General features: G+C 41.5%; 1 protein-coding gene across 6 annotated transcripts in view; it reads right to left on the bottom strand.

Annotated features, from left to right (window-relative positions):
• The window catches only part of tmem131l (transmembrane 131 like), a 167,015-nt gene that overhangs the window by 29,350 nt on the left and 109,666 nt on the right, over nt 1-27,999 (bottom strand). For 4 of the 6 annotated variants that reach the window (XM_078212869.1, XM_078212840.1, XM_078212879.1 and 1 more), the window contains exons 14-19: nt 25,257-25,427; nt 22,509-22,569; nt 20,448-20,565; nt 9,358-9,487; nt 2,399-2,508; nt 1,323-1,395 (exon numbers count right to left, since the gene is read on the bottom strand). In XM_078212869.1, the coding sequence (XP_078068995.1) occupies nt 1,323-1,395; nt 2,399-2,508; nt 9,358-9,487; nt 20,448-20,565; nt 22,509-22,569; nt 25,257-25,427 (663 nt within the window). The remainder of the gene's footprint in view (nt 1-1,322; nt 1,396-2,398; nt 2,509-9,357; nt 9,488-20,447; nt 20,566-22,508; nt 22,570-25,256; nt 25,428-27,999) is intronic. The other 2 variants (XM_078212861.1, XM_078212851.1) reach the window with 1 other exon arrangement.

Below are 27,999 nucleotides of genomic sequence, written 5' to 3'. Positions count from 1 at the left end.
CATACCATGATGGAACAGTCTGCTTCACTTAAGTATATTAGTATTCTATTCATCAGATCAAACCAGTGATTGGAGTTGTCAGTCATCTATATTATATACCTTTGAAAATGCTACAATAATTAATTAATAAGGAAAACTTGCTGAGGCATTTTAACTGTGTATGGGTTCACATTGGTGATTCTCAAGCACGTCAGGTCTTTCATTAACTATCAAGCAAGAAGGAAGAAAGAAGGAAACAAAAAAACGGTGTCATGCCTCAGGAGGGGAAAGAAAATTGGAGGTTAAATCATTGGCTTTCAGCATTGAAGGAATGACGCTTGCTATTCACCTCTGATAGCTGCGCACTAGTCAATGGAAATTTCCTCTGACCTAGCATCTTCCCAGGCATGGGATACTCTATAGATCTGTAGTGTCCATGAACTGGACAAGTAACAAAAAGGCTTTCCAACCAACCAAACAAGTTTGCTCACTTAGACATGCAGAGTCCAAAGCAGAAATACAAAACAGGAAATGTAAATTAGATTTAAATGATCTACAGGTAGGAAATGAATATTGAGAAATACAAATAGCATTGAGAGATAAAGTGACGAATGTAAAAGTAAAAGCCATTGTAATAAAAACAGAAAATGCTGGAAATACTCTGGTGAAACAATGTCTGTGGAAAGAGAAACAGGGCTAACTTTTCATGTGATCACCCACCATCAGAACTGAGTAAGTTAAACATTTTTAAAAACTGTTTAATACTAATTTTCTTTTGAAGGAATTAGATTCTACATTTGTAAAATTATTCTTCAAGGCTAGAGAAGTTGTTCACCAGCAACGAGCATTTACCATGCTGTTAAAACCCAACTTTCTACCGAATGCACTGGCCTTTGTACTGGTTTTAGTGCAGTACCAGTGGGCAAATACCACAAGTTCATGCATTGCAGTCATGTCAGTGCCGAGTCCATTGGTAAGAAACAAAAACACAGCCTGTGGTGGAGCACCGCACCTCTACCAGCAATTCCACATTTAATTGAACACATTCGTACTCCAGAAATTGTTGCCAGATTTCCTCCATTGTATTGATGAATGTCAATAGCTTCACTCTTATACTCATTGCAAATTTCAGGTTATTTGATCGTATCCACTCCCAAGAACCAATTTTAAGGCAGCTTTATTATAGATCATGGAAGATTTTTCCATGACTTATTTTTATGTGGAGGAAGCTTAAATGTTATACTGAACAGATGCTTCATTCACTTAATTACCACACTCCGCATCACAATGCTGCATTTATCACACCAAGTGTTTATTAGGAAAACATACAGAATTGAACTTGCCTTACTGCCAGGGAGCTTTACCAATCTAAATTCGTTTGCTGTGATACTAATATCTTGTCTCCTTAGCTTGTACCTTTAAAAAAAATAACTAAATTACTTACCAAGCTCAAACAAAATTGTTGGTTAAAATTACTTGCAATTACAGGCTCATGTTAAGGAGAGAGGGCATGTAAAATTCTGTTTCCCCGATTATCCGTATTCTCACCATATCAATTGCTACTTCAGAATACCTGAAAAACCACTGACTGACGATACTTTGTCTCTACTTAGGCATTGGTTTTGCCACGTTATTTTGAGCCAGTTTAAATAACAAGTCAAGGCAGTGTCAAGTTTTGTTTGAAGACAAATATTAACTCTCAAGAACTGAGATGGCAAACACAGCATGTAGTTGAATCACAGAGAACAGGTGGTCTCATCTTTGGTTATCAGTTAAGTGCAGAGAAAATTAGTAGGTAACAGGAGTCCCACAAATCAGCTTAACTGCATTGGGGAAGGGATGAAACAAATTAAGCACCAGGGTTTCTGCTCCTGGTCATCCAGTGACTCCTGTTGGAAAGTAGTCATGATGTGGAGATGCCGGCGTTGGACTGGGGTGAACACAGTAAGAAGTCTCACAACACCAGGTTAAAGTCCAACAGGTTTATTTGGTAGCAAATACCATAAGCTTTCGGAGCGCTGCTCCTTCGTCAGATGGAGTGGAAAGTAGTCATGCAGATATCAACTTGGCTATGATACTGCATAATAACATCGCCCAGGCTTGTGATACAGGAAGAAAAAATAGCCTTTGGGAGAGAAGCTAGAGGGAAAACAACTTCATGGAACCAAACTTCCAGCAGGAGATAAGACCACAGAAAGATGAAAATTTTAAAACAAAGAAACACCAACTTTGTTGGCAGTTGCCAAGTGGCACAAGTGGTTTTTATATTTCACATTATTCAGCCCGTTAAATACATTTATGTGAACGAATAGCAGAGGACAACATTGAATGGTGCAGTGGAAGATGACACGATCTAGTTCAATTCAAATCATCTGGTTTTCTAGTTGAAGCACAGTTACAATGAAAAAATGCTGTTTACCAATTCTTCAGAAGACCTAAAACAGCTTCTGGATTCGGATAGTGAGCAACTGGCATTAGCTGCACTGTAACTGGTAGATCTGATGGGTTCCTTAAAACAAAGTGTTTCACCTGAAACATGAAAAAACGTAACATTACACTGGCAATTTTAAAAAAGTTTAAGTTCCTAAAATTATGCAATTGGTTGATGAAAACTGTTGGGTCCATTCATTCGTTTGAAGAGACAAGAGGACAGCATTGGTACGAGTTTTAAAATGGTTTTCTTTTATTTGAAAAGAACTTTAAAAATTAACATGAGAGAAGAAAAAAGACTGGCTGAACAGAACACTCTAAAATCAAAATATATTTCAACCCATATCTCGTTATTGGAAGTGTTTTTCACATGCTGTCTCCATCTAGAAAAACAATCCTCAAAGATGCTGTTATGAGAAACTGCTGTTTGCCTGCATTGTTTACCCTTCAGGAATGCAGTCAATCTTTAGGTAACCAATCATGCCTTCTGATTCTACATGTAGTCAAGTTAGCTACAATTGTTCAGCTTAGCAGAGTTAGCTAACCCCCTACAGTCTAGCATTTAAATGTAATTGTACACGGGGAGAAATATCTTAAAATGAAGTATTTGCATAAACTGAAACAAACAGGGCTAAGCATATACAGAATCCCTCAAAAACTCAGCACTCAACTTCCTATGGGTTTGGGGACACGCAATAAGCAAATAGGTAACAAGACACACACAGGCAAAAACATGCACAGACGCACAGATTAAAACATCAGCTGACAAGATCAATGGGTATTGAGGTCAGTAATTTTAAAGAGTGAAATTTCTTTCTGGCAAAAATGACAAATTTAAAAGTGAAGCATCAGGAGGAACATTAGCAGGGATTTGAGGCAGGGTTGGAAGTGGGAAATGGCCAGGAAAATAGTGGAGAAAGACACTTGTCAGTTCTGAAATGTTCTCCCCCTTCCTCCTACTTTCCTGAAGGCTGCTTCTGTGTGGTGACAGAAATTGACCCAGCACTGTTGGGATGCCAAATAGCAACATTTTTTAAGGGCAATGCAATTTTGATAGCACAGCAGGGACCCCATGCTGTCAGAACCTTTGCTACTCAGAGGAGGTCACAAGGAGAGGTCAGAGCAGCATGAAAATAAGATTGAATCTGACTGCTTAATGGTGCAAATGACAAGTCTGAGAGCACCTGTGAGAAAAGATTTTTCATTTCAAGACCAGTAGCTGGGGACTGCTTCAACAGATGGTGTTCGGGGTGCAGAGTTGGCTACTGGTTTCTTCAGAGTTTGCTTGCAGCTATATTTGCTCTGCCCTCCTTCAAGGCTTTAGCCCTGAGTACACCTGTACTAAAGACTTGTGCTCCAAAACTAGCCACATCAACAGCTAAGCTGTTTCAGTACTGCTGCAACACTGGCTTCTACTCAGCAATGTGGAAAATTGCCCAGGTATGACTGTCCACAAAAAACAGGCCAAATCCTGCCAAATACCACCCCATCAGCCTCTTCTTTATCAAAGTGATGAAAGGTGTTGTTGAAGTACGTTCAAGTGGCACTTATACAGCAATAAGCTGCTCATTGATGCTCACATTTGGTTCTGCAACAATCATTTGGCTCTAGGTCTCATTACAGCTTTGATCCGTAGAGGAGAGGTGAGTGGCTGCCCTTGACATCAAGGCAGCATCAACCGAGTGTGACACCAAGGAACCCTGGCAAAATTAATTTAACACAAAACTAGGGCAATAACTCTCTGCTGATTGAAGTCATACTTAGCATTATGGAAGATGGATGTGGGTTGTCCACAGTCAGTCATCTCAGTCCTAGAACACTGCTGCAGGAGTTCCTCAGGGTCATGTCCTAGGCTCAATCTTCTTCAGCTGCTTCATCATTGACCTTGCTAGGTCAGGAGATGCTTGCTGATAATTGCACAATGTTCAATACCATTTGCAACTCATCTGATACTGAAGTAGTCAGTACCCATATGCAGCAAGACCTGGGCAATGTTTAGACTTGGGCTGATAACTGGCAAGTAACACTCAAGCTATATGTACCAGGTAAAGACCACTCCCAAAAGACACTTCCTTGACATTTAATGACATTGGCATCACTGAATGCACCATTATTAACATGCTGGGGATTACCACTGACTAGAAACTGAACTGGACCAGCCATATAAATACAATAGCTACGAGAGCAGGTCAGATGCTGAGAATTCTGAGGTAGATAACTCACCTCCTGACTCTGCAAAGCCTGACTACCATCTACAAGGCACAAGTCAGGAGTGTGATGGAATACTCTCCACTTGCCTGCAAGAGTGCAGGTCCAACAACACTCAGGAAGCTTGACACCATCCAGGACAATGCAGCCCATTTGATCAGCACATCATCCACTAATTTAAACTTTCACTTCTTTCACACAGGCCAGTGGGAATAGTGCATACCATCTACAAGATTCACCGCAGCAACTCATCAAGGCTCCTTCAACAGTACTTTCCAATCCCTGAACCTCTACTATCTATAAGGACAGGGGCAGCAGGTGCATAGGAACACCACCACATGGTAGTTCCCCCCCAAGCCACATGGGTTTCCTCCGGGTGCTCCGGTTTCCTCCCAGTCTTAAAGACATGCTGGTTAGGTACATTGGCCATGCTAATTTCTCCTTCAGCGTACCCGAACAGGTGTCGGAGTGTGGCAATTAGGAGATTTTCACAGTAACTTCATTGCAGAGTTAACAGAAGTTTACTTGTGACACTAATAAATAAACTTTTAAAAACAAAATCCATCCCGACTTGAAACTATATCACTGTCACATGATGAAAATGCTAGAACTCACTTCCTAACACTGCAGTAGATGCACCTGCTCCAGATAGATGGCAGTAGTTTAAGAAGGAAGCTCACCATCACCTTAAGGGCAATTAGCAATGACCAACCAAGTCTGGCCTTGCCAGTGACACACTCATACCATAGAATAATTTTTCAAAAGGAGCAGCACACGTGGGAAACAGAATCAATGAGCAGCAGCATGACCATCTACAGGTTCCCAGTCTTCCATGGTCGCTGCTCTCGCTTCTCCAGTCACAGGTCCCCTCTGCTCTCCCAGAGACAAAATCTATGATTGGAGGAGCGGGGAGGGAAGGAACCTATAACTGGAGGTAGAGGAGTGTCCCCAAGGACAGAAATAGTAAACATAAAAGTACTGTAGGTGTTAGATTAGGTAAAGCCTCACTAAAATGATAGTTAAATGGAAGGAGGAAAGTAAAGAAGGGTGGTGAGTGCGGAATGAGAAAAATCTGTGAGGCGCGAGTATGAATCATGGAGCATCAAGCAGAGACATACAAAGGTGTTGAATTTAAGATCAGAATGAAAATCTCTGCCTGTTGCCTGAGTGTTCCCTTAAATACTGATCATCCAAATCCAGTAAATGAGAATGCCTCTATTATATAAATCCAGAAATGCTGGATATCACCCAGAGAAGCAGAGTCCGAGATCCATCGGGAAATTAAATCATGTGGAGCTTGGTTGATCAAAATTCATGATGACAGGAGGCATTAAAAGGTGAAGGGTTAAAGTACTACTACATCAAAATTAAACACTCATTTGAAGTGCAAATTCTACTGAGATTAATGTTTTTAATAAGGTTCCAAGAACACTGGATTAAGATGCAACATGTTTATTGAACATGTAGTCCATGCAATAATACTTCAACGTACATTTTAATTGTACAAACTATGTCCTCCCAAGGCATTGATTGCTTAAGAATTCAATTATGCTACAGTTCTAAGCTCAGGGCTTTAGGCTTTTATAATTATTTCAATATTCATTACAAATGGCTTTTATACATTGTCTGTTTTATACATTTGTCACTCCCTGATCATGACAATTCACAGAATTCTGCATTACATTATGAAAATTTAAATTCAGCTTCATATAAAGAGAATTTAACAATAACGATTGTTTACCTTCTGCAACAAACTGTTCTTCTTAATACTTGATCAACAAGTATTAAAACCTTAGTTTATCAATAGCTCATTCAATTTATAAATTATAACTCGACCAAATGAAATTTTGAATTTTTTATTTCACAGTTGCCTTTTCATAATTAAAAATTACTCTTGACAAATTTTTCCTTTACAGAATTAATGCCTATCCTGACAATTAACATACAATAGCACATCTAAAGTACAAGTTCTTATTTGTTCATTCTCAAACTAATTCTTTGCTGCAGGCCCAGGCACTGTGCAACTGTGTCATCTAATACAAGTGTCAGTAAAAATGTAAAACGAGCCTTCAAAAACCAAAAAAAAAGTTCATGACAAAATTAAGCTAGGCAGTTTTTTTCCTCAAAAAGATGTTTACCCCTGCTGCAAAGGTAATTACATATCTTTCATTACGTTTGGTTAACATAAATTTGTCAATCTCAGGTTTAAGACAACTGGCTTATCAATTATAGTTGAACAAGACAGCCCCAAACTTCTATCACTATTTACTGCAGAAGTTTTTCCTAATTTCACTCATGAAAAGTGTGGTTCTTTTTTTAAGACCATGCCCCTCGCTAGACTTCTCAACCAGCAAAAATAGCTTTTCTATATCCACCCTTTCTGGTGCCCTTAATACCTGGAAAACTTCAGCCCTTAATCTTCTAAATTGCATGGAATACAACCCTAATTTGTGTAATCACTCCTCGTAATTTAAGCCTTGGAATCTAGATATCATTCTAGTAAAGTTACGTTGTACTTTCTCCAAGGCTAATATATTTTTCCTAAACAGAACTACTCATATTCCATGAGTGGTCTAACCAGGGATTAGTACAGCTCTAGTATAGCTTCCATCCCTGCAGTCTAGCTCTCTAGAATTCCATTGGCCTTTTTGGTTAACGTTCAACTTGTCTGTGACACTTCTATGTACATATCCCTCAAAGTCTCTTTGGACCTCAACTATTCCTAGTTGTTCATTATTTAGGAAGTATTCTGATATATCCTTTTTAGGTCCAAAGTGGATGAGCTCATATTTGCTTTCACTGAAATCCATTTGCCACAGTTTGTACATTGATTTAAGCTACCATATCTCTCCTTAATTTAAAGCACAATTACTGCGGATGCTGGAATCTGAAACAAAAATAGGAAATGCTGGAGAAACTCAGCAGATCTGACAGCATCTGTAGAGAGAGAATAGAGCTAACATTTCGAGTCTGGATGACCCTTTATCACAGTTTCATTGTTAGCTCCATTCTTTCTCTACAGATGCCGTCAGACCTGCTGAGATCTTCCAGCAAATTTTGTCTCTCTTTAATTTGCTGTTTCAATCTACACTGCTTACAATGCCACCTATCTTATGTCACCAGTGAACTTGGATTTGTGGCCATCTTATCATCTCATTATTAAATATGGTGAATCTTTGAGGGTCCAATACAAATCCTTGCAAGATACTACTAGTTCCATCCCATTAGCTGGAGCACCACCTGCCAATTACCCGTACTCAGTCTCCTGCTACTCAAGTCAATTTCCTAATCAGGTCAATAACATCCCTTCAACTGCATGAGCTTCAACTTTAGCTCATTGAGTTCTTTGAGGGAATTTATCAAATGCCTTCTGAAAGTCAATATTAATAACACACCTAGACGCCCCCCTATCCGCTACTTTAATCACCTCTTCAAAAAATTCAATCAGGTTCATCACACATGACCTCTCTGATGAGCTCAAAATATCTTTGTCACTCTATTCTTAAGTTATAGGCTCTTGCAATCTCCTGACAACAGATATTAAGCTAACTGGTTTATAATTCACTGGTTTCTCTCTGTCACTAGCAGACATGCATAGTACTGCAATCTTATTATAGAAGATTTATAAGATTATATGAGCTATAAAGGAACAGGTCCTGAATCAAGAAACCTTTGGAAGATTGGAGTTAAGGGATCTACTTCATGAGTATATGTCACTCTGTAGTGCCAAGATTTTCTTCATTATTGTCATTTTCACATTAATTTTGATGAGTGTGCACCCCTAATTCAATATCAGTTTCCTTAGGATGTCCGGTATGCTATCCTCGTCTTCCATGGTAAATACTGACTCATCGTGCAGTCATTTCCTTGTTTTCACTGATAATGTTACTGTTATTAATTTTTAAGCAGCTTTTGGCTAATTCTACACCGGGTAAATTTGGATATTTCTTGCAAGTTCTTCGCATTCTCACCCTTTTTAAAATTCTTTGTTTTGTCACTTTTTGCAAAAATAGCCTGAGGCTGGATGGAATGCATTAATACCATGTTTTGCATGGCATTTCTTTTATTTTTGTTACTTCTTATCACTTTAACCATCCATGGCTATTTTCATTTTCAAACACAGCTCTTGCCTTTCAGGAGTATTAACTGGTTCTGCATCATGTTAAATTACCTTTTGGAATACCTCCATTGATTAGTTTATTACAGAGAGAGAGAGTATGGTTTGCAAGGATTCATAATTCATAAGAATTTTCTTTGCCACAAACTGAAGGGACAAATATTTTTTGAAATATAGAAGTTGAAGACAAATAAAGTTACACATTTAACCAATGAGAGGAAAGGTAATTGATACTATGAACAGTGCACATATGTGGCAGTGACTAGATAGACAGGCAGAGAACAGGATGGAGGAAGCACACCGAGTGAGTAACGCAGGATGACTTTAATAGTCTTGCTATTTCAGTTGTTTATATTAATTCAGTTCCCATACATGATTTCAATCAACGCTATTCTAAATCAATTGTAATGACGTTAGTAAACACTGTTGAATGGTAAAAAATCATTTTTTTAAAAATATACTAATGGTATTAAAACTAAGTTCATCATGACACACTTCTGATTTAATTTTACTTGGACCAGACTGGTGAGAGTCCATTGATAAAATGAGATAATGGTAATCCATACATACATACCTGTCTGAAGTTAATTTCACATTTCAACATGCTTTATAGAGTGACTTACCGTTGTGTTGTGGGAAGCAGTAGCAGTGAAGCTCATTAAGTCAGGAGTTAAACGAGGCCAAATGAAGTCAGATGAATACGATCGTGAGGTTGTCTGCCACAGACCAGGATCTTCACCTATCAATCTCTGCCTATTCCAAAAGAAACCAAACAATCTCAGGTTTAGAATCATAGAATGAAACAACACAGAACGTGGCCAAATGATCCTGAGACTTTTTGAAAGAGCTATCCAATTAATCCCTTCACATTACTTGCTCTCCCCGTAGCCATGTAAATCTTGAATTTTTCCCTTCAATTATTTAACAGAGTTCCCTTTTGAAGGTTATCCCTCTCCCTTCATCCCTTAATGGCCCATTAACACTCCCCATTTGTCTTCTGTCCATGACAAATTTGTCAATCTCTCCTTTGCCCTGACCTATCCCTGTTCTTCTATTCTGCCCAACTCCTCCCTCCCTTTCCAACTATATAATTCCTGACATTTCTACCCTTCTTAAGATTCAAAACATTAATTCTGTTTCTTTCCACAGATGCTGCCAGACTTGCAGAATTTATCCAACATTTTCTATTTTTATTTCAGATTTCCAGCAGTCAAGTTTTTTTACATTTAATCTTCCAATCCACTTAGATACAAAGATTGTGCTAGAAGACTGGAAAATTACAAAAGTTACACATTTGTTTAAAAAAAGATAAAAACAACCACAGATCAGTTGTTTAAAGTTGATGGTGGGAAAGCTTTTAGAGATGATGATCCGGGACAAAATCATCAGTCACTTGGACAAGTGCAGATTAATTTGAGAAAAGTAGCATAGATTTGTTAAAGGCAAACCATGTTTAACTAACTTGATTCAGTTTTTTGATGGGGGCAAGAGGTGACTGATATGGGTCACTTGATGGTATGGTCTTTATGAACTCCCAAAATGTATGTGGAAAAAATACTACATAATAAGACTTGACAGCAAAGTTGAAGTCCAAAAAATAAAAGGGAAAGTGGCAACACAGGTACATTGTTGGCTAAGTGATGGGAAAGAGAGCAGCAGTGAACGGTTGCTTTCTGGACTAGAGAAAGATACAATGAGGTTCCCCAGGGATTGGTTCTAGGAGTGCTTTTCATGATCTATATCAATGACCAAGACTTGGATGCACAACTTCAAAATTTGCAACTGACACAAAGCAGGGGGCCGCGGTGGGGACAGCAGCAGACTTCAAGGGGACATAGACAGACTGGTGGGATGGATGGAAGGGCAAATAGCAGTTGAAATGTAATGCAAATTAGTGGGAAATAGTATATTTTGGTAGGAAGAATGATGAAAGACAGTATAACATAAAAGGTACAATTATAAAGGCAGTTCAGAACAAAGTCTTGGGAGATGCATGTGCATAAATCATTGAAGGCAACAGAGCAGGTTGAGAATGTGGTTAAAAGGGCACACAGGATCTTGAAGTTTATAAACAAAGGCAGAAAGTACAAAACCCCCATATAACTATAGCTTAGCATTAACTGGAGGAATGTGTCCAAATTGGTGTTGCTCTCTTTAAAGAGAGTCGAGAAGAGATTTGATGGAGCTGTTCAAATCATGAGGGGTCTGTATAGAGTCGATAGGGAGAAACTGTTCCCATTGGTGGATGGGTCAAGATCCTGAGGGCACCAATTTGTGACTGGCAGCATTTTTATGCAGCATTGGCTCAGATTTGGAATGCAGTGCCTCAGAGTGTGCTGCAGGCAGATACAGTAGTGCCTTTCAAAACAGAATTGGATAAGCACCTTAGGTGGGAAAAAAATGGAGGGCAAGGGCAAAGTGTGAGGATTGAGATTAACAGAATTACTTTTGCAAAGAGCCTGCAAGGACATGACAAGTGCAGAGAGCTCCTTCTGCACAGAACAAAGCCTTGGGAGATACATGTGCATAAATCATTGAAGGCAACAGAGCAGGTTGAGAATGTGGTTAAAAGGGCACACAGGATTCAAGGGGACATAGACAGACTGGTGGGATGGATGGAAGGGCAAATAGCAGTTGAAATGTAATGCAAATTAGTGGGAAATAGTATGAACCAATGATCTGGTTCAACAGGATATTAAACGCTTGCTGAGGTACAGGTCAATGAGCATCTAAATGAATGGAAGAACAGGACAGGGGCTAAAGGTCTACTTCTGTCCCAATGCTGTAATACAATTATATACAACGTACTGCACATTTCATTTTAACTCAATACTGAATATGAAGAGAATGCAGTGCACAGCTATCCTGAAGTTTTTCTTTTGCGCAAATAAATTAACAGAACAGACACAACTAATCATCAGAATACAAAGCTAGGCATTCATGGCCAAACAGGCAAAACAAGAAATACTTTACGAGCAAACCTGGCTTTAAGAAACTGAAGCACAAGGGCTAATTTTTGCTCAGATACCCGCCATTTCAAATGGGGTGAAAGGAGCTCCGAAATCAATGGAGCACTTATTGTCCATTCCAATCTCCCCTTCTGACATTTTGCAATCAGGAGTTACCCGCTCCTGCGATGCAGAAGTGTAAGTCAACAAAAAGAATTGTTAGGTCTGAGAATTCAGTCTGAGAAATGTCAGGAGCCAGAATGTTAGATGAAATTTAAATACATCTACAATGATTAACAAAGACATTGATCATACAAAGTGTCATAAACTGCCCCCATCAGAGAGAGTCAGTAAAATATTCAGGCACAGAAGGTGCAAGATATTGGGATAGCCTAGATTCCATGATTAACAGATGCCTGGATTGACCTGTGAATTTTACCAATATATGCTGACTCTGGACATATTCTGGCTGATTTGAAATCTATTCACCTGGCAGAAACGGAACAGTAATGAAGCTAAGATCAGAGCGGAAGCTTTCTACCCTGTATGACTCCCATCCACCACCTTAACTTGATAGGTAATCCCACTACAGACAAATTTGGATTTTGATGGTTGCCATAATAGCTTCAATATCAACCATCAAGTGTATGTCAACAGTGTTTTACTTAATCTTTTTTTCCTTTCCATTTTTTTTATCCTCTCTGAAGTTTCAATACAATCAGTTGAAGGTTCATGGCCACTGAACTGAGGAAGCTCAGACCAGAGGGAACATGGCTACAGATTACAGCATTGCAAACGCCCCAGATTACTTGGTAGATTACAGAATTATAGAGGAGAACACAAACTGAAAGTGGACTTTTTCAAACTTTCAGACATGGTGGAGCAGATCCTTGACAGGCTTTCCAATATTCTATACAACTGCATGCGGGCAGAAAGCTCTTTCAAATGCTGGAAACCTGTCGCCTGCAACTCTGCCCTGTGAGCATCACTGGCAAGGCCAACAATTGTTGCCCATCTCTAATTGCCCCTTGAAAAGGTGGTAGAGAGCTGTCTTCTTGTAGTCCATGTGGGTGTAGGAACACCCATAACTGTATGTGGGGGAGTTCTATACATCTGCTGCACTTTTGTCCTAGTGGTAGAGGTCTTGGGTTTGGACAGTGCTGTTGAAAGAGCCATGGTGAGTTGCTGCAGTGCATCCTGTAGATGATGCATGCAGTGGCCATCACGGATGGATGTTGGAGGGAGTGAATGTTTAAAGGTGATAGATGGGGTGCTAATCAAACAGGCTGCTTTGCTCGATGGTATCAAGTTTCTTGAGTGTTATTAGTGCTGCACACATTCAGACAAGGAGAATATTCCATCACACTCCTGACTCGTGCCTTATAGATGGTGGACAAGCTTTGGGAAATCAAGGGGTGAATTACTCGTTACAGAATTCCTAAGCTCTTACCTCCTCTCGTGGCCACAGTATTTATATGGCTGGTCTAGTTCATTCTGGTCAATGATAGCCCCAAAATGTTAAAGATAGGGAACTCAGCAATGTAAGTGCCTTTATAAATCAAGAGTAGAGGAATAGATTCTCTCTCTCGTTGGAGGTTGTCATTGTCTGACACTCATGTAGCACGAATGTTACTTCCTAGTCATCAACCCAATGCTGAATACAGTCCAGGTTTTAGTGCAAATGGACACTGACTGCTTCAGTATCTGAGGAGTTGCAAATGGGACTGAACATCGCACATCCCCTCAGCTCTTACAATGAAGGGAAAGTCATTGATGAAACAATTGAAGGGCATTTGGGCCTAAGGCACGATGCTCACAACACTTGAAGATCAGATGTTTAACATCCAACAACCCGAACAACCTCACTTTGTGCTAGGTTTGACACCCAACAGTGGAATTTCCTCGATTCTCAATTACTTCAAATTTGTACGGGCTCATGATGCCAAATACTGCCTTCATGCAAATGGCAGTCACTTTCACCTGATGCCTTGAACTTTTAATAGAGTGGGGAGGGAGGGGGGGGGGGGGGACAGAGCGAGGGGCCCGGAGGGGGGGACAGAGCGAGGGCCCGGAGGGGGGGGGGGACAGAGCGAGGGGCCCGGAGGGGGGGGGGGGGGGGGGACAGAGGGGGGACGACAGAGCGAGGGGCCCAGAGGGGGGGGACGGGGGGATGGACACACAGAGCGAGGGGCCCGGGGGGACGACAGAGCGAGGGGCCCGGAGAGGGGGGGGGGGGGGGGGGACAGAGTGAGGGGCCCGGAGGGGGGGGGGGGGGGGGGACGGGGACGACGACAGAGCAAGGGGCCCGGAGGAGGGGGGGGGGGGGGGGCGGAGACAGAGCGAGGGGCCCGGAAGGGGGGGGGGGGGGGGGACGACAGAGCGAGGGGCCCGGAGGGGGGGGGGACACGGGACAGAGCGAGGGGCCGGAGGGGGGGGGGGGGGGGGCAGAGCGAGAGGCCCGGAAGGGGGGGGGGGGGGGGGGGTGGGGAACAGAGCGAGAGGCCCGGAGGGGGGGGACAGAGCAAGAGCCAGTGGGTCGGAAGGGAACAGCGCAAGAGTGAGAGAGTCAGAGGGGGACAGTGCGAGAGAGTTGAAGGGGACAGCGCAAGAATGATTGGGGCATCAGAGTGTGAGGGGGTGATTGCAGGGGGCAGAGTGAAGGAGTGATGACTTGGGAAACAGTGAGAGAGAGAGTGAGTGTGAGAGAGAGAAAGGTGGGGACAGAATGAAGGAGGGGGTGACACGTATATGTTAAGAGATGGGGAACAGACCAACGAGAGGGAAGGTAGGGAGGCAGGCAATGGAGGTTGAAAAAAAAAAGAGTTGGAGAGTAAGCACACGCACAAGGAAGTTGATAACAGGCTACTGAGAACGAACATGCAGGTGTGGGGCTTTTCCATAAGTGTGCAAACTGAGAATTAGTTGCAGGTATGAGCCAGTCATTTGAAAGCAAGTGGTCAGGTTTTGAAAAATGATAACATCGTGTGCAACACTTTCTACCTGGTTAGAACAGAAAACTACCGATTCTCATTATAAATACAGGTGTTGCCCTGCGCACCCACCCGTCTCCCTGCGCGTGTGTCTGTGCGATGTCAACCTCAATCACAACCAGAAAATGCTGGAAAATCTCAGCAGGTCTGAGAGCACCTGTGGAGAGAGAATAGGGCCAACATCGAGTCTGGACGACCCTTCGTCAGTGCAGTTTTGTTGCAATTGCATTAGAGAAGCACAAACATTTAAATAGATGGATTTTGCCAGTGCCTCCAAAGTGTCAACAACCTGTATTTATATACCTTGAGAGCAGTGGTAAAATGTCCCAAAGCACAGGAGTGTAATCAGTCAAAAATTAACACTGAGCCGCATGAGGAAATATCTTGACAGATGACCAAAACCTTGGTCAATGATAGGTACTAAAGGGGGCGAGTGTGCAAACTTCAGGGAGGGATGAATAAAGCCTAGGGTCTAGGTAGCTGAAGGGACAGCTGCCAATGGTGGAATGATTAAAACTACAAACATGCAACAGGCCAAAGCTGGTGAAGCACAGACACCTTGAAGGGTTTTAGGGCAAGAGATTAGATTAGATTTTGAGGGGGGCCAGGCCATGGAGAGACCTGAAAACAAGAATAAGAACTCTAAAATCAAGGTGTTGCCAAGTCAGGAGCCAACACAGAAGTAATGAGTGAACACATCTGGAACATGTTAAGCTATGGGTATATGGGCTGGATGAGCTCAAATTTATGGAAGGTTCAAGGAAAGATACTGACTAGGAGAGTACTGGCATCTCCAACAGCTATAAATATGGTCAATTAAGGTAAAGGCCACATTTTCCACATTAGGTTTTGGCCAGTACATCCCCTGACTACTTGCAAATCTTGACACTTGAAACTACTTGATACCCAAGTGCTATTAGTGTTGTTAGCTAAGTGCTGTGGGAACCAGCAAAACAAAACGACTCGATTTCACAGCACTGGAATAAAACACACATGGGCATATTACAGAACCATGCCTTGAAACTATGTTTATATTGCTCTTTGATTCAGATTCACAAGTCCAGCACCGCTTTTAATAAATCCATTGGCAATAGGCAGAGTTAACAACTTTGTCAACCAGGCTTTGAAAATCTAATTTACCAGTTTAAATTCCTGGTGCTGTCTCTCAGACATTTGGTTCCAAAAATTTGAGTTACAACATAAAGACAACTCAATAAATGTGTCTGTTAAATCCAGTGATCCATGCATTGGTGGGCTTCAGCTACAAACCCTCAAAGTTCTAGCTGTTAAGAAGGAGAACTATGCAATGTAACAACACAGTAAGCAACCACCCTGAATGGAAATCTCTCCACTTGCTTGGATGAATGCGGCTCCAACAACACCATCCAGGGCAAAGCAGCCCGCTTGAGTGACACCCCATACTCACTGTTAAAATTCACTCCTCTCCTCTACTAGCCAATAGTAGATGCAGCGTATATCTACAAGATGCACCACAGCAAATCGCCAAGGCTCCTTTGACAGCACCTTCCAAACCCACAACCTCTACCACCTAGAAGAATAAGACCACCATATGCAAGTGGTTATTATTCAATCTTGAAACTAAATTGCTGCTTCTTCATTGTCGCCGGGTCAAGACCTGACTGAACACTCTTCTGGGCAGAGGTGTGGGTGTACCAACACTGCACAATTAAGGATGGGCAATAAATGCTCGTCTTGCCAGACACACTCATCACACAAAAAAATAAATAAATCTTTGATATCTGATCAACTCATTAGTCTTGTATTCAGTGCCTGCATTGTCATATCTCTAATGTGTTGCATGTACATCGTGAGTCGGGGGGAGTCAAAATTGGGTTAAATAAACACAAATGTACAAAGGAAAATAAAGGTTTTGGTAATAATAAAATCTGGACACTGCTTCAGATTTCCAGGAAACTAATGTCTGATTGAAACAGAAATTCTAGTTCCTGACTGCAACAGGCACAATTACATACATTATTGATCATAGTGACTGCTTTATAGGTTGCATTGAAAAATGATCAGAGTCCTGAGAACAATGGCCAAAACCTCATGTAGGAATGGATGAGATACAGGTCTGAATTAGTCGGCTTGATGAGCGAAAGTAAAATTCTCTGGGAAATGCAAAGCTAGAGGTATTTTCTGCAGTCCAAATCTCAGCCAGTAGGTGGTGGTGGTGGTGGCTGAAAATAATACATAAATCAGAGGCATCTAAAATGCTTTTCTTTCCAGAGTGGTAATATTTTTTGGGTAGGGTTGAATTCAGATTGGTGCATATGATCAAATGGATCGCAATGTGAAAACAAACTCACAGAAACTTCATTTAATTACATGATTTTTAACTAACTCCACAAAGCTCATGTTGTTGGGCGTATATCGGTCATTTACAGGTGATTCACATTTACCAAACCAAATCAACTATAAATACCACACGTTATTTCACTAAAACATCCCGTTTATTTGACTTCTATTAAATACAGAGTGATGGGGTTGTTAATTTATTTGCTGTATGTAAACTCAAAGTCATTGAAAATGTTCTAGCAGTGACACGAGGCATACCTAAAAATGAGGTGCCAACCCACTGAAGCTACAACGCACAGGCAACAAACACATTATGGACAGAGTTGAGCGATCCCCCAAACAAAGCTCATCCAGCCATGAAATGGTAGATGGCAATTAAACCATTACCTGGAGGAGGGGGAGGCTCTTCCAATGATGGGGTCGTCTAGCAAAGTGCAAAATATAAGGTTTTCAACCATTTTCAGCCAGAAATGCCAAATGAATGAATGACCCATATCAGCCTCCTCCTGAGGTTCCCACCACCATAGATTCCAGTCAATTGGATTCAGTCCACACAATATAAAGAAAAGGCTGACACAGCATACACCAAATGGGCCCTGATAACATACCACTTGCAGTGAATAATTATGCTGCAGAACTAACCATGCACCAAGACAAAATGTTCCAGCACAATTACAATACTGGCTTCTATCTGCCCAGGTATGTCTTTTCTACAAAAGGCAGGACAAATCCAATCCGGGAAAATACCAGCCATCAACCTACACTTGATCATCAGCAAGCGATGGAAGGTATCGTTGACAATGCTATCAAGAGGCATTTACGCAGCAATAAACTGCTCACCAATGCTCAGTTTAGATTCTGCCACAGTCATTCAGCTCCAGACCTTATTACAGCCTTGATCCAAACATGGTCAAAAGACCTTGATTTCAGAGGTGATGCGAGAGTGACTGCCCTTGATATCAAAGGAGCATTTCAGCAAGTACGGAATCAAGGAGTCCAAGAAAAATTGAAGTCAATGGGAATCAAAGGGAAAACTCTTCACAGATTGGAGTCATATTTAGCAGAAAGGATGCCAGTAATCTCTTGCTGCAGGAGTTTCTCAAGATAGTGTCCCAGTCCCAACCATCTTCAGCTTACTTAATGGTCTTCCCTCCACCATAAGGTCTGAAATGGAGATGTTCACTGATAATTACAGTGCACAGTTCCAATTGTAATTACTCACACACTGTCCATTTGCAGTAGATTTGGACAGCATTCAGGTATGGTTTGTAAGTGGCAAGTAACACACAATGATCATCTCCAACAAGAGAGAATGCAACCACCTCCTTGACTTTCAAGTACATTACCATAGCCGAATCCCCCACAATGAACATCCTGTTCATTACTGACCAGAGGTTTAGCTGGACTAGCCATATAAATACTGTGGCTGCAAGAGCAGGTCAAAGGCTGGGAATTCTGCAGTGACCAACTCACCTCTTGACTCTACAAAGCCTGTCCACTATCTACAAGGAACAAGTCAGGAATGTGATGGAATACTGCCCTGGAGAGCACAGCTTCAGCAACACTTAGAATGTTCAACACTATCCAGGACAAAGCAGCCTGCTTCATTGGCGTCCCACCCAGCACCCTAAACATCCATTCCCTCTGCCACCAAAGCAGTGGCATTAGTGCATGCCATGTACAAGATGCACTGCTGCAATTCAGCAAGTTTCTTCAACAGCACTTTTCAAACTCTTGACCTCTGCCACCTAGAAGAGCAGGACAGCAGACACATGGAAACACCAACACCTTCAAGTTCCTCTCCCAGTTACATTGTCACTGTCACTGGGTCAAAATTGTGGAACTCCATCTAAGAGCACTATGGATGTATTCCAAGAACTACAGCTGTTCAAGGCAGCAACTTCTCAAAGAAAATTATCTCTTCACGTAGCACCCTCATTGTCTGAGGGTTGCAAATCATGGCTCAGTGATGCTATGATATCACAATAGCACAAATAGAAGAGGTAGGCCTCCAAGACCCCCCAGTCATTAAGGGATAGAACATACACCATTGATGTTATTAAGCACCACACTCCAACTGAACTAAGTGGACAATTAGAGGTGGGCAAGAAATGCTGGCCTTACCAGTGATGTCCACATCCATGAACAAAAATAAAATAGCTGCTCGCAAACACTTTACAGTTGCACGCATTCTTCATCCCACTTAAAATTTAAAAATAATTAGGTCTACACTAACGATCAAAGAATCCCTCAGTTTTTGTTTGCAGTTCCATATCAAATTGGGTGAAGTATTTCTGAACTACTAACTCAGTGACATTACAGAACACAAAAACTCTTCAGTGAATTTCTCTATACTCTCAGAATACCCTAATCTTTCAATGAAACTGAATAATTGTATCTCTTTGTACACAAAAACAAATGTCACATTTTACAATAGCATCAGAAATAATGAAATGAATCATAAGTATAATTCTAAATTTGGTATTGGGATAGTGGCCATAAATGATAAGAATTAGGTCATTCAAGCCCAACATCAGAATAACTACATCAATCACTCCCAGGTACACACTATTCTTCAGCTTGGGTTTTGGGGTCAGTGGCAAAATGAGCGTTCTTGCTGTTGACCTTGAAGAAAATTGATCCAGCAATCTGTGAGACCTAGATTTCTCCTTTCTTGAAATCAGTTTTGATCTAGTGCCAAGTCAAGAGGATCTCCAAGCATCCAGCAACAATATTAATGGTCAAAGAATCCCTTCAGTTTAAATCGCAATAGTTATGCCAAAAACACAACAGAATGAAACACCCATTTCCAACGTAATAGAGACATATTGATCTGTCCAATCATCAGATGGATGATGCAGAACTTCAGTGTGCACATAGTAAAATAGTCTCTCAACAACAAACAAGGACACAAAATGCACTGTTTTCTTTCCTTACATTTTACAAATAACAAAATTAATGCACAGAACATACACATGGGACTGAGGTAGAAGCTGAAATATCAAATTTCCTCTAGAAAAAATATGAATTACAGTGGAGATTTCTTTATTCGTTCATAGGATCCTTAGTTGCTCTGGAGAAGATGGTGATTAAATATATCAATTAGTTCTTCAGGTATGGTGAGGCTGTTCGCAGTAATTATGATTGTAGTGCACCATTATAAACCCAGTTACACCTCATGCAACACAGTGCAACTTTCTCAAAGATTTTTACAGCAAGGTCAATAGTGTAAAAGGGTGAAATCACATCAGTTCAGTAAGTTCTAACCAACTTCAACAGCACAAAGCACTGGCAGCAACTTTTGGATTTCCCCAATTAGTTACGTACAGGCAGACTCCAGAAACTGCTGTCAATCTCAGAGGAGTAATGAGACTGAACACGAACAGTTCTGCACTCGAGTATCGCAAAATCCAGGCCTTCTAACTTTTAAGCACTGTGTCCACCTCTTGGTTTTACCTGCTTGCTCCTTTTTCTCTCATTTGCTGCCACTTAAGTCGTAAATCCAAACCCAGTTCAGAGTCTACCTTCCAGGATGAGGATTCCAGCGAAAGACTATCATGCCAGTGCACAGCAGCTGAAAAACACAGGGATGAATTTAAGAAACAGAGTCTCATGTCTGAAAGTACCAGATAAAAGTTGAACGTTGGTGACAGTACTGAGGGGCTTCTTGCCATTCGTGTCAAAGAAATAATTATGCTTCAACATTTAAGGCAAAATGAAATAAAGGCAGTCCTCAACTTAACGACACTCGAATTACAACAAACAGCATTTACGTTTATAAATCGATGCCCCATTTCGACTTTACAATGTCGCTTTCAACTTTACAACGCCATGCCAGCACGTTCATACGTGCACACTGACATTCTGTGCCATCCATCTGTATGACTAGACAGGCTAAACTATCATGTTGGAAACGGGTGTTTCATTCTGTTAAACATTTTTGGCACTTGCGATTTTAATGCACTTATACGCTTATGTTATATTTCACACACGCTCAGGCGCACAGTAGTTCACAAGCACTGACCGAGGTCAATGGCTTCATTATATTCCCCACAATTCCCAGCTTCGGTTACTGTCTGTGTGGAGTTTGCACGTTCTGTCCGTATCTGCATGGGTTTCCTCCGGGTGCTCCGGTTTCCTCCCACAGTCTGAAAGACGTGCTGGTTAGGTGCATTGACCCGAACAGGCGCAGGAATGTGGCAACTAGGGGAATTTCACAGTAACTTCATTGCAGTGTTAATGTAAGCCTTACAGTAACTGAGGAACTTGTGCTAAGGCATGCAGGCATCAACAGTCACCTCAGTAGCTTGATGGGGAAAGAGCTGAATGCATTTAATATTGCCAGGTACCCTATGAGTGATTTCCAGCCTTGGTTCAGGAACCAATCTCCTATTTATAATAGTGATCCTATGGGAAAGTTGTTCCAACTTACAATTTTTTGACTTACAACATGGTTTCCAGGAACCAATTGTGTTGCAAATCTGCGGTCTGCCTGTCTTATGTCCTATGTACGAGGGAGAAAGATTACAGGCTTCCTATCAAATATACATCATACAATATTTTAACAGCACAGTTTTGTGTGATATGCTAACAGCATGTTAGACATTTTAAAAGTCTATCATCTTGAAGCATTATCTTCTAAATTAGAAGAATGCAGTGTTATTTTAAAATTGATTTAAGTTGACTACTCATCATCTAATCAAAGTAGAAAGTATACAGACAGCAGAAGAGGTGTTGTCTGAACTTGTGGAGAATGCACATTGTTTGACCCTCCTAGCTGCGGTTCAGATTCATCGCCTGAGTTTCACTAGTTTAATTTCACACAGAAACAATGCTTTGATGCTTTTTCAGACGTGAAAACCCCAATCCAGGCACAAGCACAACAAACAGCTATTGGTCTCTCAATTATCCAAATATGCTTTGATTTCCGAAGGAGCACTCTGCAATGCTCACATCACAAAATCGCAATGATCAAAGCCAGCTTTAAAAAATAATCAATAAATCATTATGTAATGTCTTGCATTTGCAAAATGGGTTCCAGAAACACATTAAGCCTAGGTAGCAAGACTCTGACCCCCCCCCCCTCCCCCCGCCTCCAATTGCATTTCAGCCAGCTGTGGTCAGACTTGGATGTTGCCTCCTGACTTAGTAGAAACATTGAATTCCACTGTTAAGTCACTGCAGTATTTATGGCAACCTGTCAGCAGAACTTCACACAGTTTGAAAGTAAATTGGAACAGCAAATTGCTACAGCTTCAATGGTCTATTTGCTTGGACTTTAGAGGGTCGACTGCCAGAAGACAGCAGCCTGCCTGCAGATTCGGAAGAAAAGAAGTATGATCTGATCTGTCAATGACTTTGGTGCCTTGAAGAGAGGGGGGGCAAAAGAGGTTGTAATATTTTTTAGGGGAACAGTCCAGCAAAATGGACCTCAACAATCAGGTCACTGATTTATGCAGATTCCATTTCCCGCCTACCAAAATTAACATAAATATACAACCAAAATATTGTCCTTACCTTTTTCCCCCAGATAACAGTATACACCACACTGCAGAACTGCATCAGAATACACATCCCCCTGTTCACAAAAAGCAAGACTATTTTAGCAGATTGTATACTTGGAGAAATAAATAAAGAACGCAGCCTAAAACTATGTTAAAAGCAATGTTTCATGATTGCACTTCTAATGCTCCTTTACCAGCATTACGAGGATTCAGTGAGGATAGTTATTACTTACTAACATGCAAGAGATCGCATGCCCCAATACAAAAATTGGGTCGGAGAATAATCTACAATAGAAATAAGGCAACAAAAGACAGGGTTTCCAAAGTGTTACAATGATGCTTCAAACAGAGCACAGTCAATGTAAGGGAAATCTACCTTCCAAAAGATTGGCTCAGTGGCAACACCACACTCTAGGAACAGAGCATAAAAATCAAAGTTGGCACTCCAGGGTAGGACTGAGGGTAGGATGCACTGTTGGAAGTGTGGCCTTTTGGATCAGGCATAAAACTGAGGCCCCATCTGCCTCTCAGGCGGCCCCATCTGACTCACCACTCAAACTAGCTGCCACACCACCTACATAACAGCACTGACTTTCCATCAAAAGCAACTTCATGGGCATAAAGTGTTTTTGGATGTCCTGAGGTTGTGAAAGGCACGTGTAAACGTAAGTATTTCTTTTTACCCAAGTCAGAGTGTTGTGGATTCAAATCCACTTCCCAGATTGGGCACAGGATTAAATTTCAGCGCAGTACCGAGCAAAATGCTGCACCTTCTGGGTGCCATCTGATGGCAAACATCTTTCTTGCCTGAGTGAACCTAAAAGATCCATGGAATTAAAGTAAGAAAGCAATGACCTGGCCAATACTTAACTGGTAACAACAGAACAGCTTCACTGTTATGTATATTGCTGCTGTTTGTGGGACTTTGTTGTATGCAAATGAGCTCTGTTTGTCTCCACAGTGGCTACACTTCAAATAGTAATTCATTAACTGTGGAGTGCTTTGGGATATTCTGAGAATGTGATATGACAATATGCAAGTACTTTTCCAAAAATAAATATGAAAAATGAAATGCAATATTAATCACGGACGCCCAAATCATAAATATAAAGTAAATAAACTCAAAACTTCAAAAAAATACTGTGCCTCAGTGCCAGGGACCCGGGTTCAATTCCAGTCAGTGTGTGGAGTTTGCATATTCTCTGTCTGCGTGGGTTTCCTCCGGGTGCTCTGGTTTCCTCCCACAGTCCAAAGATGAGTGGGTTAGATTTTATGGCCATGCTAAATTAACCCTAGTATCGGGGGGTAAATATGAGGGGTTACGGGAATAGGGTCTGGGTGGGATTGCGTTTGGTGCAGACTCGATGGGACGAATGGTCTCCTTCTACACTGTAGGGATTCTATGAACATTTGTAGAAAGGTGATGCATGAAGATTAGCACTAATTGAGCAAGGAAGTCGTCTACATGTGATAAAGAAAAATTGATGGGGCAAGGGGAGGGGGAACTAAAAACAAAACATGCACAGCTACAAGATGTTTAACACCTCCATGATCCCAGATCATGTGGAGTATGGGTTGAAATTCTTCTTCTGTTCTCTTCAAATTACTGTCAAATTAACAATTCTAAAGTAGTTTGTTCAATTTCTGAATGCTGCGAGCTTATTATGGCTACAGTCCAATGTTCTCCACTACTACAGTTTAAGCAATTAAAACTGAAAACAGGAATTGCCAACTCTTGCCCGTCCTGCTAAATTATTTATCCAGGCGATTTTCTTCTTCAGCAACACCTTACATTTTAATCTTTAATCTATGTTTTAGTGCTTTAATCCTGTAAAATCCTGCAGCAGCATTTCTTTCAGATGTGCAAGTTCTGACAAAATTTCAAACAGTTACTCAAAATAAAAATAGATTTCAATAAAAACTTGTTGCAACAGTTTTGCACAAGGGCCTCCTGCACTAGCATTTTCTGCCCTCAACATTTGTTTACCAAACCCTATTTTCTAACATTAAAGGATGATTTTATTCATCGAAATGAAGGATGCTGGTGCTAGAGCATAGCACATGTTCCAATGCAGACAATCAACGCCCTATCAAGCTTCACTGGATACCTGCGCAGTTAGCGGCATGGTAAAGATCCCTCCCACTCCAAAAATACCTCAGTTCCTTTTCTGATGAATACAGCTCACCGCACCAATGTGGCAATTCTTCCGTTTCTGTAATCAGCCAGACTATGACATTTGACTACTTGCCAATTTAGCAGTTTTGGTCTCTGGGTTCATTCTCAAAGATTTGTGGTCAGTCACTTTTGTAAGAGATTAGTGTCTGGGATTATTTTTATGTCCAAGTGCACAAAAAAAATAATGTGTTCCTTCCATTTGAATGGTGAGTTTTGAACTTATAAGTCCAAAGATGTGTAGGTTAGGTGGATTGGCCTTGGTAAATGTGCAGGGTTATGGAGATAGGTCAGGGAGGTGGACCTTAGTAGTATGCTCTTTCGGAGAGTCAGTACAGACTCGATGGGCTGAATGGTCTCCTTCTGCACTGTAGGGACTCTATGGTTCCATAATGCTAAATGCAAAAATATTAAGTATAGCTGTGCTACTTTTCAGGATAAATTTAAATTAATAGCTTTGTTAAATTAGATTCAAAAATGCTTTTATACATGATAGAATCTTGCATAAATAAATATATAATATTTAAGATGAGAGAAGTTGCAATTCTGATTAAGTGATTTATGGATGCTCAAAAATTGAATATATACCTGCACGTGAATTGAGCAGAGACGCAATGGGAGCTCAAGTGTTAATCCTGACCCAGTTACGATTAGCAGATGCGTGTTTAAAGTTACAGGTGTTTTCCCAGCTTTAAACTGTAGTGACAAGATGTGCCAGCAACCTGGGGTGAGTATCACTGGGCCAGTAAAATTTAGAATCTGAAAAAATATTAAACACTGATGAGTTGTCAGCACCCCATTTATATTTCACACCATTCGCCTGATATTATTACTTTAAATATTGTTTTGGTAACTTGATTTTCCAATGAAACAACTCCTTGTGCTTGCCTTTTTTCAAATTTTTTTTAAAAAAAACTTTCCTTCGTAATCTATCCCAATATTGCTCCACACAGCACCTATATTTGTCTGTACTTGGACTACTAAAGCCGCACTATAGCAAGGAAGAAATGTGTGCACATTTCCAGTCAGATGTATATCGCCTGCCACTATTGGGGGAAGGACAAAAAAAGATGTCTCCTTTACACAACTCTGATCAATTAAGACCTTTCCCAATACAAAATAAAAGGAGTGCAATACTTGTTTGAGGCCCCTTCTCCAAGGTAGCTTCTCTCAGTCAGTTAGTGCTACAGAGATTCCAGGCTTTGGAATCCCCAGTTAGGCCCAACTGAGAAGTTGAGTACTTTATTCATTATGGAGTTTGTAGGGGAAGGGTGTCTCCCAACCAAAGAATAATGAGGGCTTGCATCTCACCAACCTCTATTTCCACCACCTGCACCATGATGTCACCACCAAACACAAACTTCGCCTCCCCTACCAACATTCAGTAGGGACAGTTCCTGATGGTACATCCTGCTCGCTCCACTCTTTGATCATCTCTAACAGCTTCTCCCCTTCCCATGGCACTTTCTCATGCAGTAAGAAGTTTAACAACACCAGGTTAAAGTCCAACAGGTTTATTTGGTAGCAAATGCCACAAGCTTTCGGAGCCTTAAGCTCCTTCTTCAGGTGAGTGGGAATTCTGTTCACAAACAGGGCATATAAAGACACAAACTCAATTTACAGAATAATGGTTGGAATGCGAATCCTTACAACTAATCAAGTCTTAAAGATACAAACAATGTGAGTGGAGAGAGCATTAAGACAGGTTAAAGAGATGTGTATTGTCTCCAGACAGAGCAGCCAGTGAGATTCTGCAAGTCCAGGCAAGCTATGGGGGCTACAGATAGTGTGAAATGAACCCAATATCCCGGTTGAGGCCGTCCTCATGTGTGCGGAACTTGGCTATCAGTTTCTGCTCAGCGACTCTGCGCCGTCTTGTGTTGTGAAGGCCGCCTTGGAGAACACTTACACGAATATCAGAGGCTGAATGCCTGTGACCGCTGAAGTGCTCCCCAACAGGAAGAGAACAGTCTTGTCTAGTGATTGTCGAGCAGTGTTCATTCATCCATTGTCACAGCGTCTGCATGGTTTCCCCAATGTACCATGCCTCGGGCATCCTTCCCTGCAGCGCATCAGGTAGACAACGTTGGCCGAGTTGCAAGAGTATGTACCATGTACCTGGTGGATGGTGTCCTCATGTGGGATGATGGCATGTGTCGATGATCGGGCACGTCTTGCAGAGGTTGCTGTGGCAGGGTTGTGTGGTGTCATGGTCACTGTTCTCCTGAAGGCTGGGTAGTTTGCTGTGGACAATGGTCTGTTTGAGGTTGTGCGGTTGTTTGAACAGTGACCACGACACCACACAACCCTGCCACAGCAACCTCTGCAAGACGTGCCGGATCATCGACACAGATGCCATCATCTCACGTGAGAACACCATCCACCAGGTACACAGTACATACTCTTGCAACTCGGCCAATGTTGTCTACCTGATATGCTGCAGGAAAGGATATCCCGAGGCATGGTACGTTGGGGAGACCATGCAGACGCTGCGACAACAGATGAATGAACACCGCTCGACAATCACCAGGCAAGACTGTTCTCTTCCTGTTGGGGAGCACTTCGGCAGTCACGGGCATTCAGCCTCTGATATTCGGGTAAGTGTTCTCCAAGGCGGCCTTCACAACACACGACGGCGCAGAGTCGCTGAGCAGAAACTGATAGCCAAGTTCCACACACATGAGGACAGCCTCAACCGGGATATTGGGTTCATGTCACACTATCTGTAACCCCCACAGCTTGCCTGGACTTGCAGAATCTCACTGGCCGTCCTGTCTGGAGACAATACACATCTCTTTAACCTGTCTCATTGCTCTCTCCACTCACATTGTTTGTACCTTTAAGACTTGATTAGTTGTAAGGATTCGCATTCCAACCATTATTCTGTAAATTGAGTGTGTGTCTTTCTATGCCCTGTTTGTGAACAGAATTCCCACTCACCTGAAGGAGCTTGAGGCTCCGAAAGCTTGTGGCATTTGCGACCAAATAAACCTGTTGGACTTTAACCTGGTGTTGTTGAACTTCTTACTGTGTTTACCCCAGTCCAACGCCGGCATCTCCACATCATGACTTTCTCATGCAAGCAGAGGAGATGCAACATCTGTCCCTTTATCTTCATCGGTCTCTTATGCAGGGCCCTAAGCACTCCTTCCAGGTGAAACGGGGATTTATTTGTACCTCTTCAATTTAGCATACTACATACGCTGCTCACAATGTGGTCTCCTTTACATTACAGAGACACCAAATGCAGATTAAAGATGAATTTGCGCACTTTTGTTCAGTCCTCAAGTGTGACCGCGAGTTTCCAGTTGCCTGCAATTCTAATTCTCCA

This window comes from Mustelus asterias, chromosome 1 (genome assembly GCF_964213995.1).
Source record: "Mustelus asterias chromosome 1, sMusAst1.hap1.1, whole genome shotgun sequence".
NCBI classification, from domain to species: Eukaryota; Metazoa; Chordata; class Chondrichthyes; order Carcharhiniformes; family Triakidae; genus Mustelus; species Mustelus asterias.
Note: the sequence above shows the minus strand (reverse complement) of the source record. Positions and strands in the feature narration are given on the sequence as shown.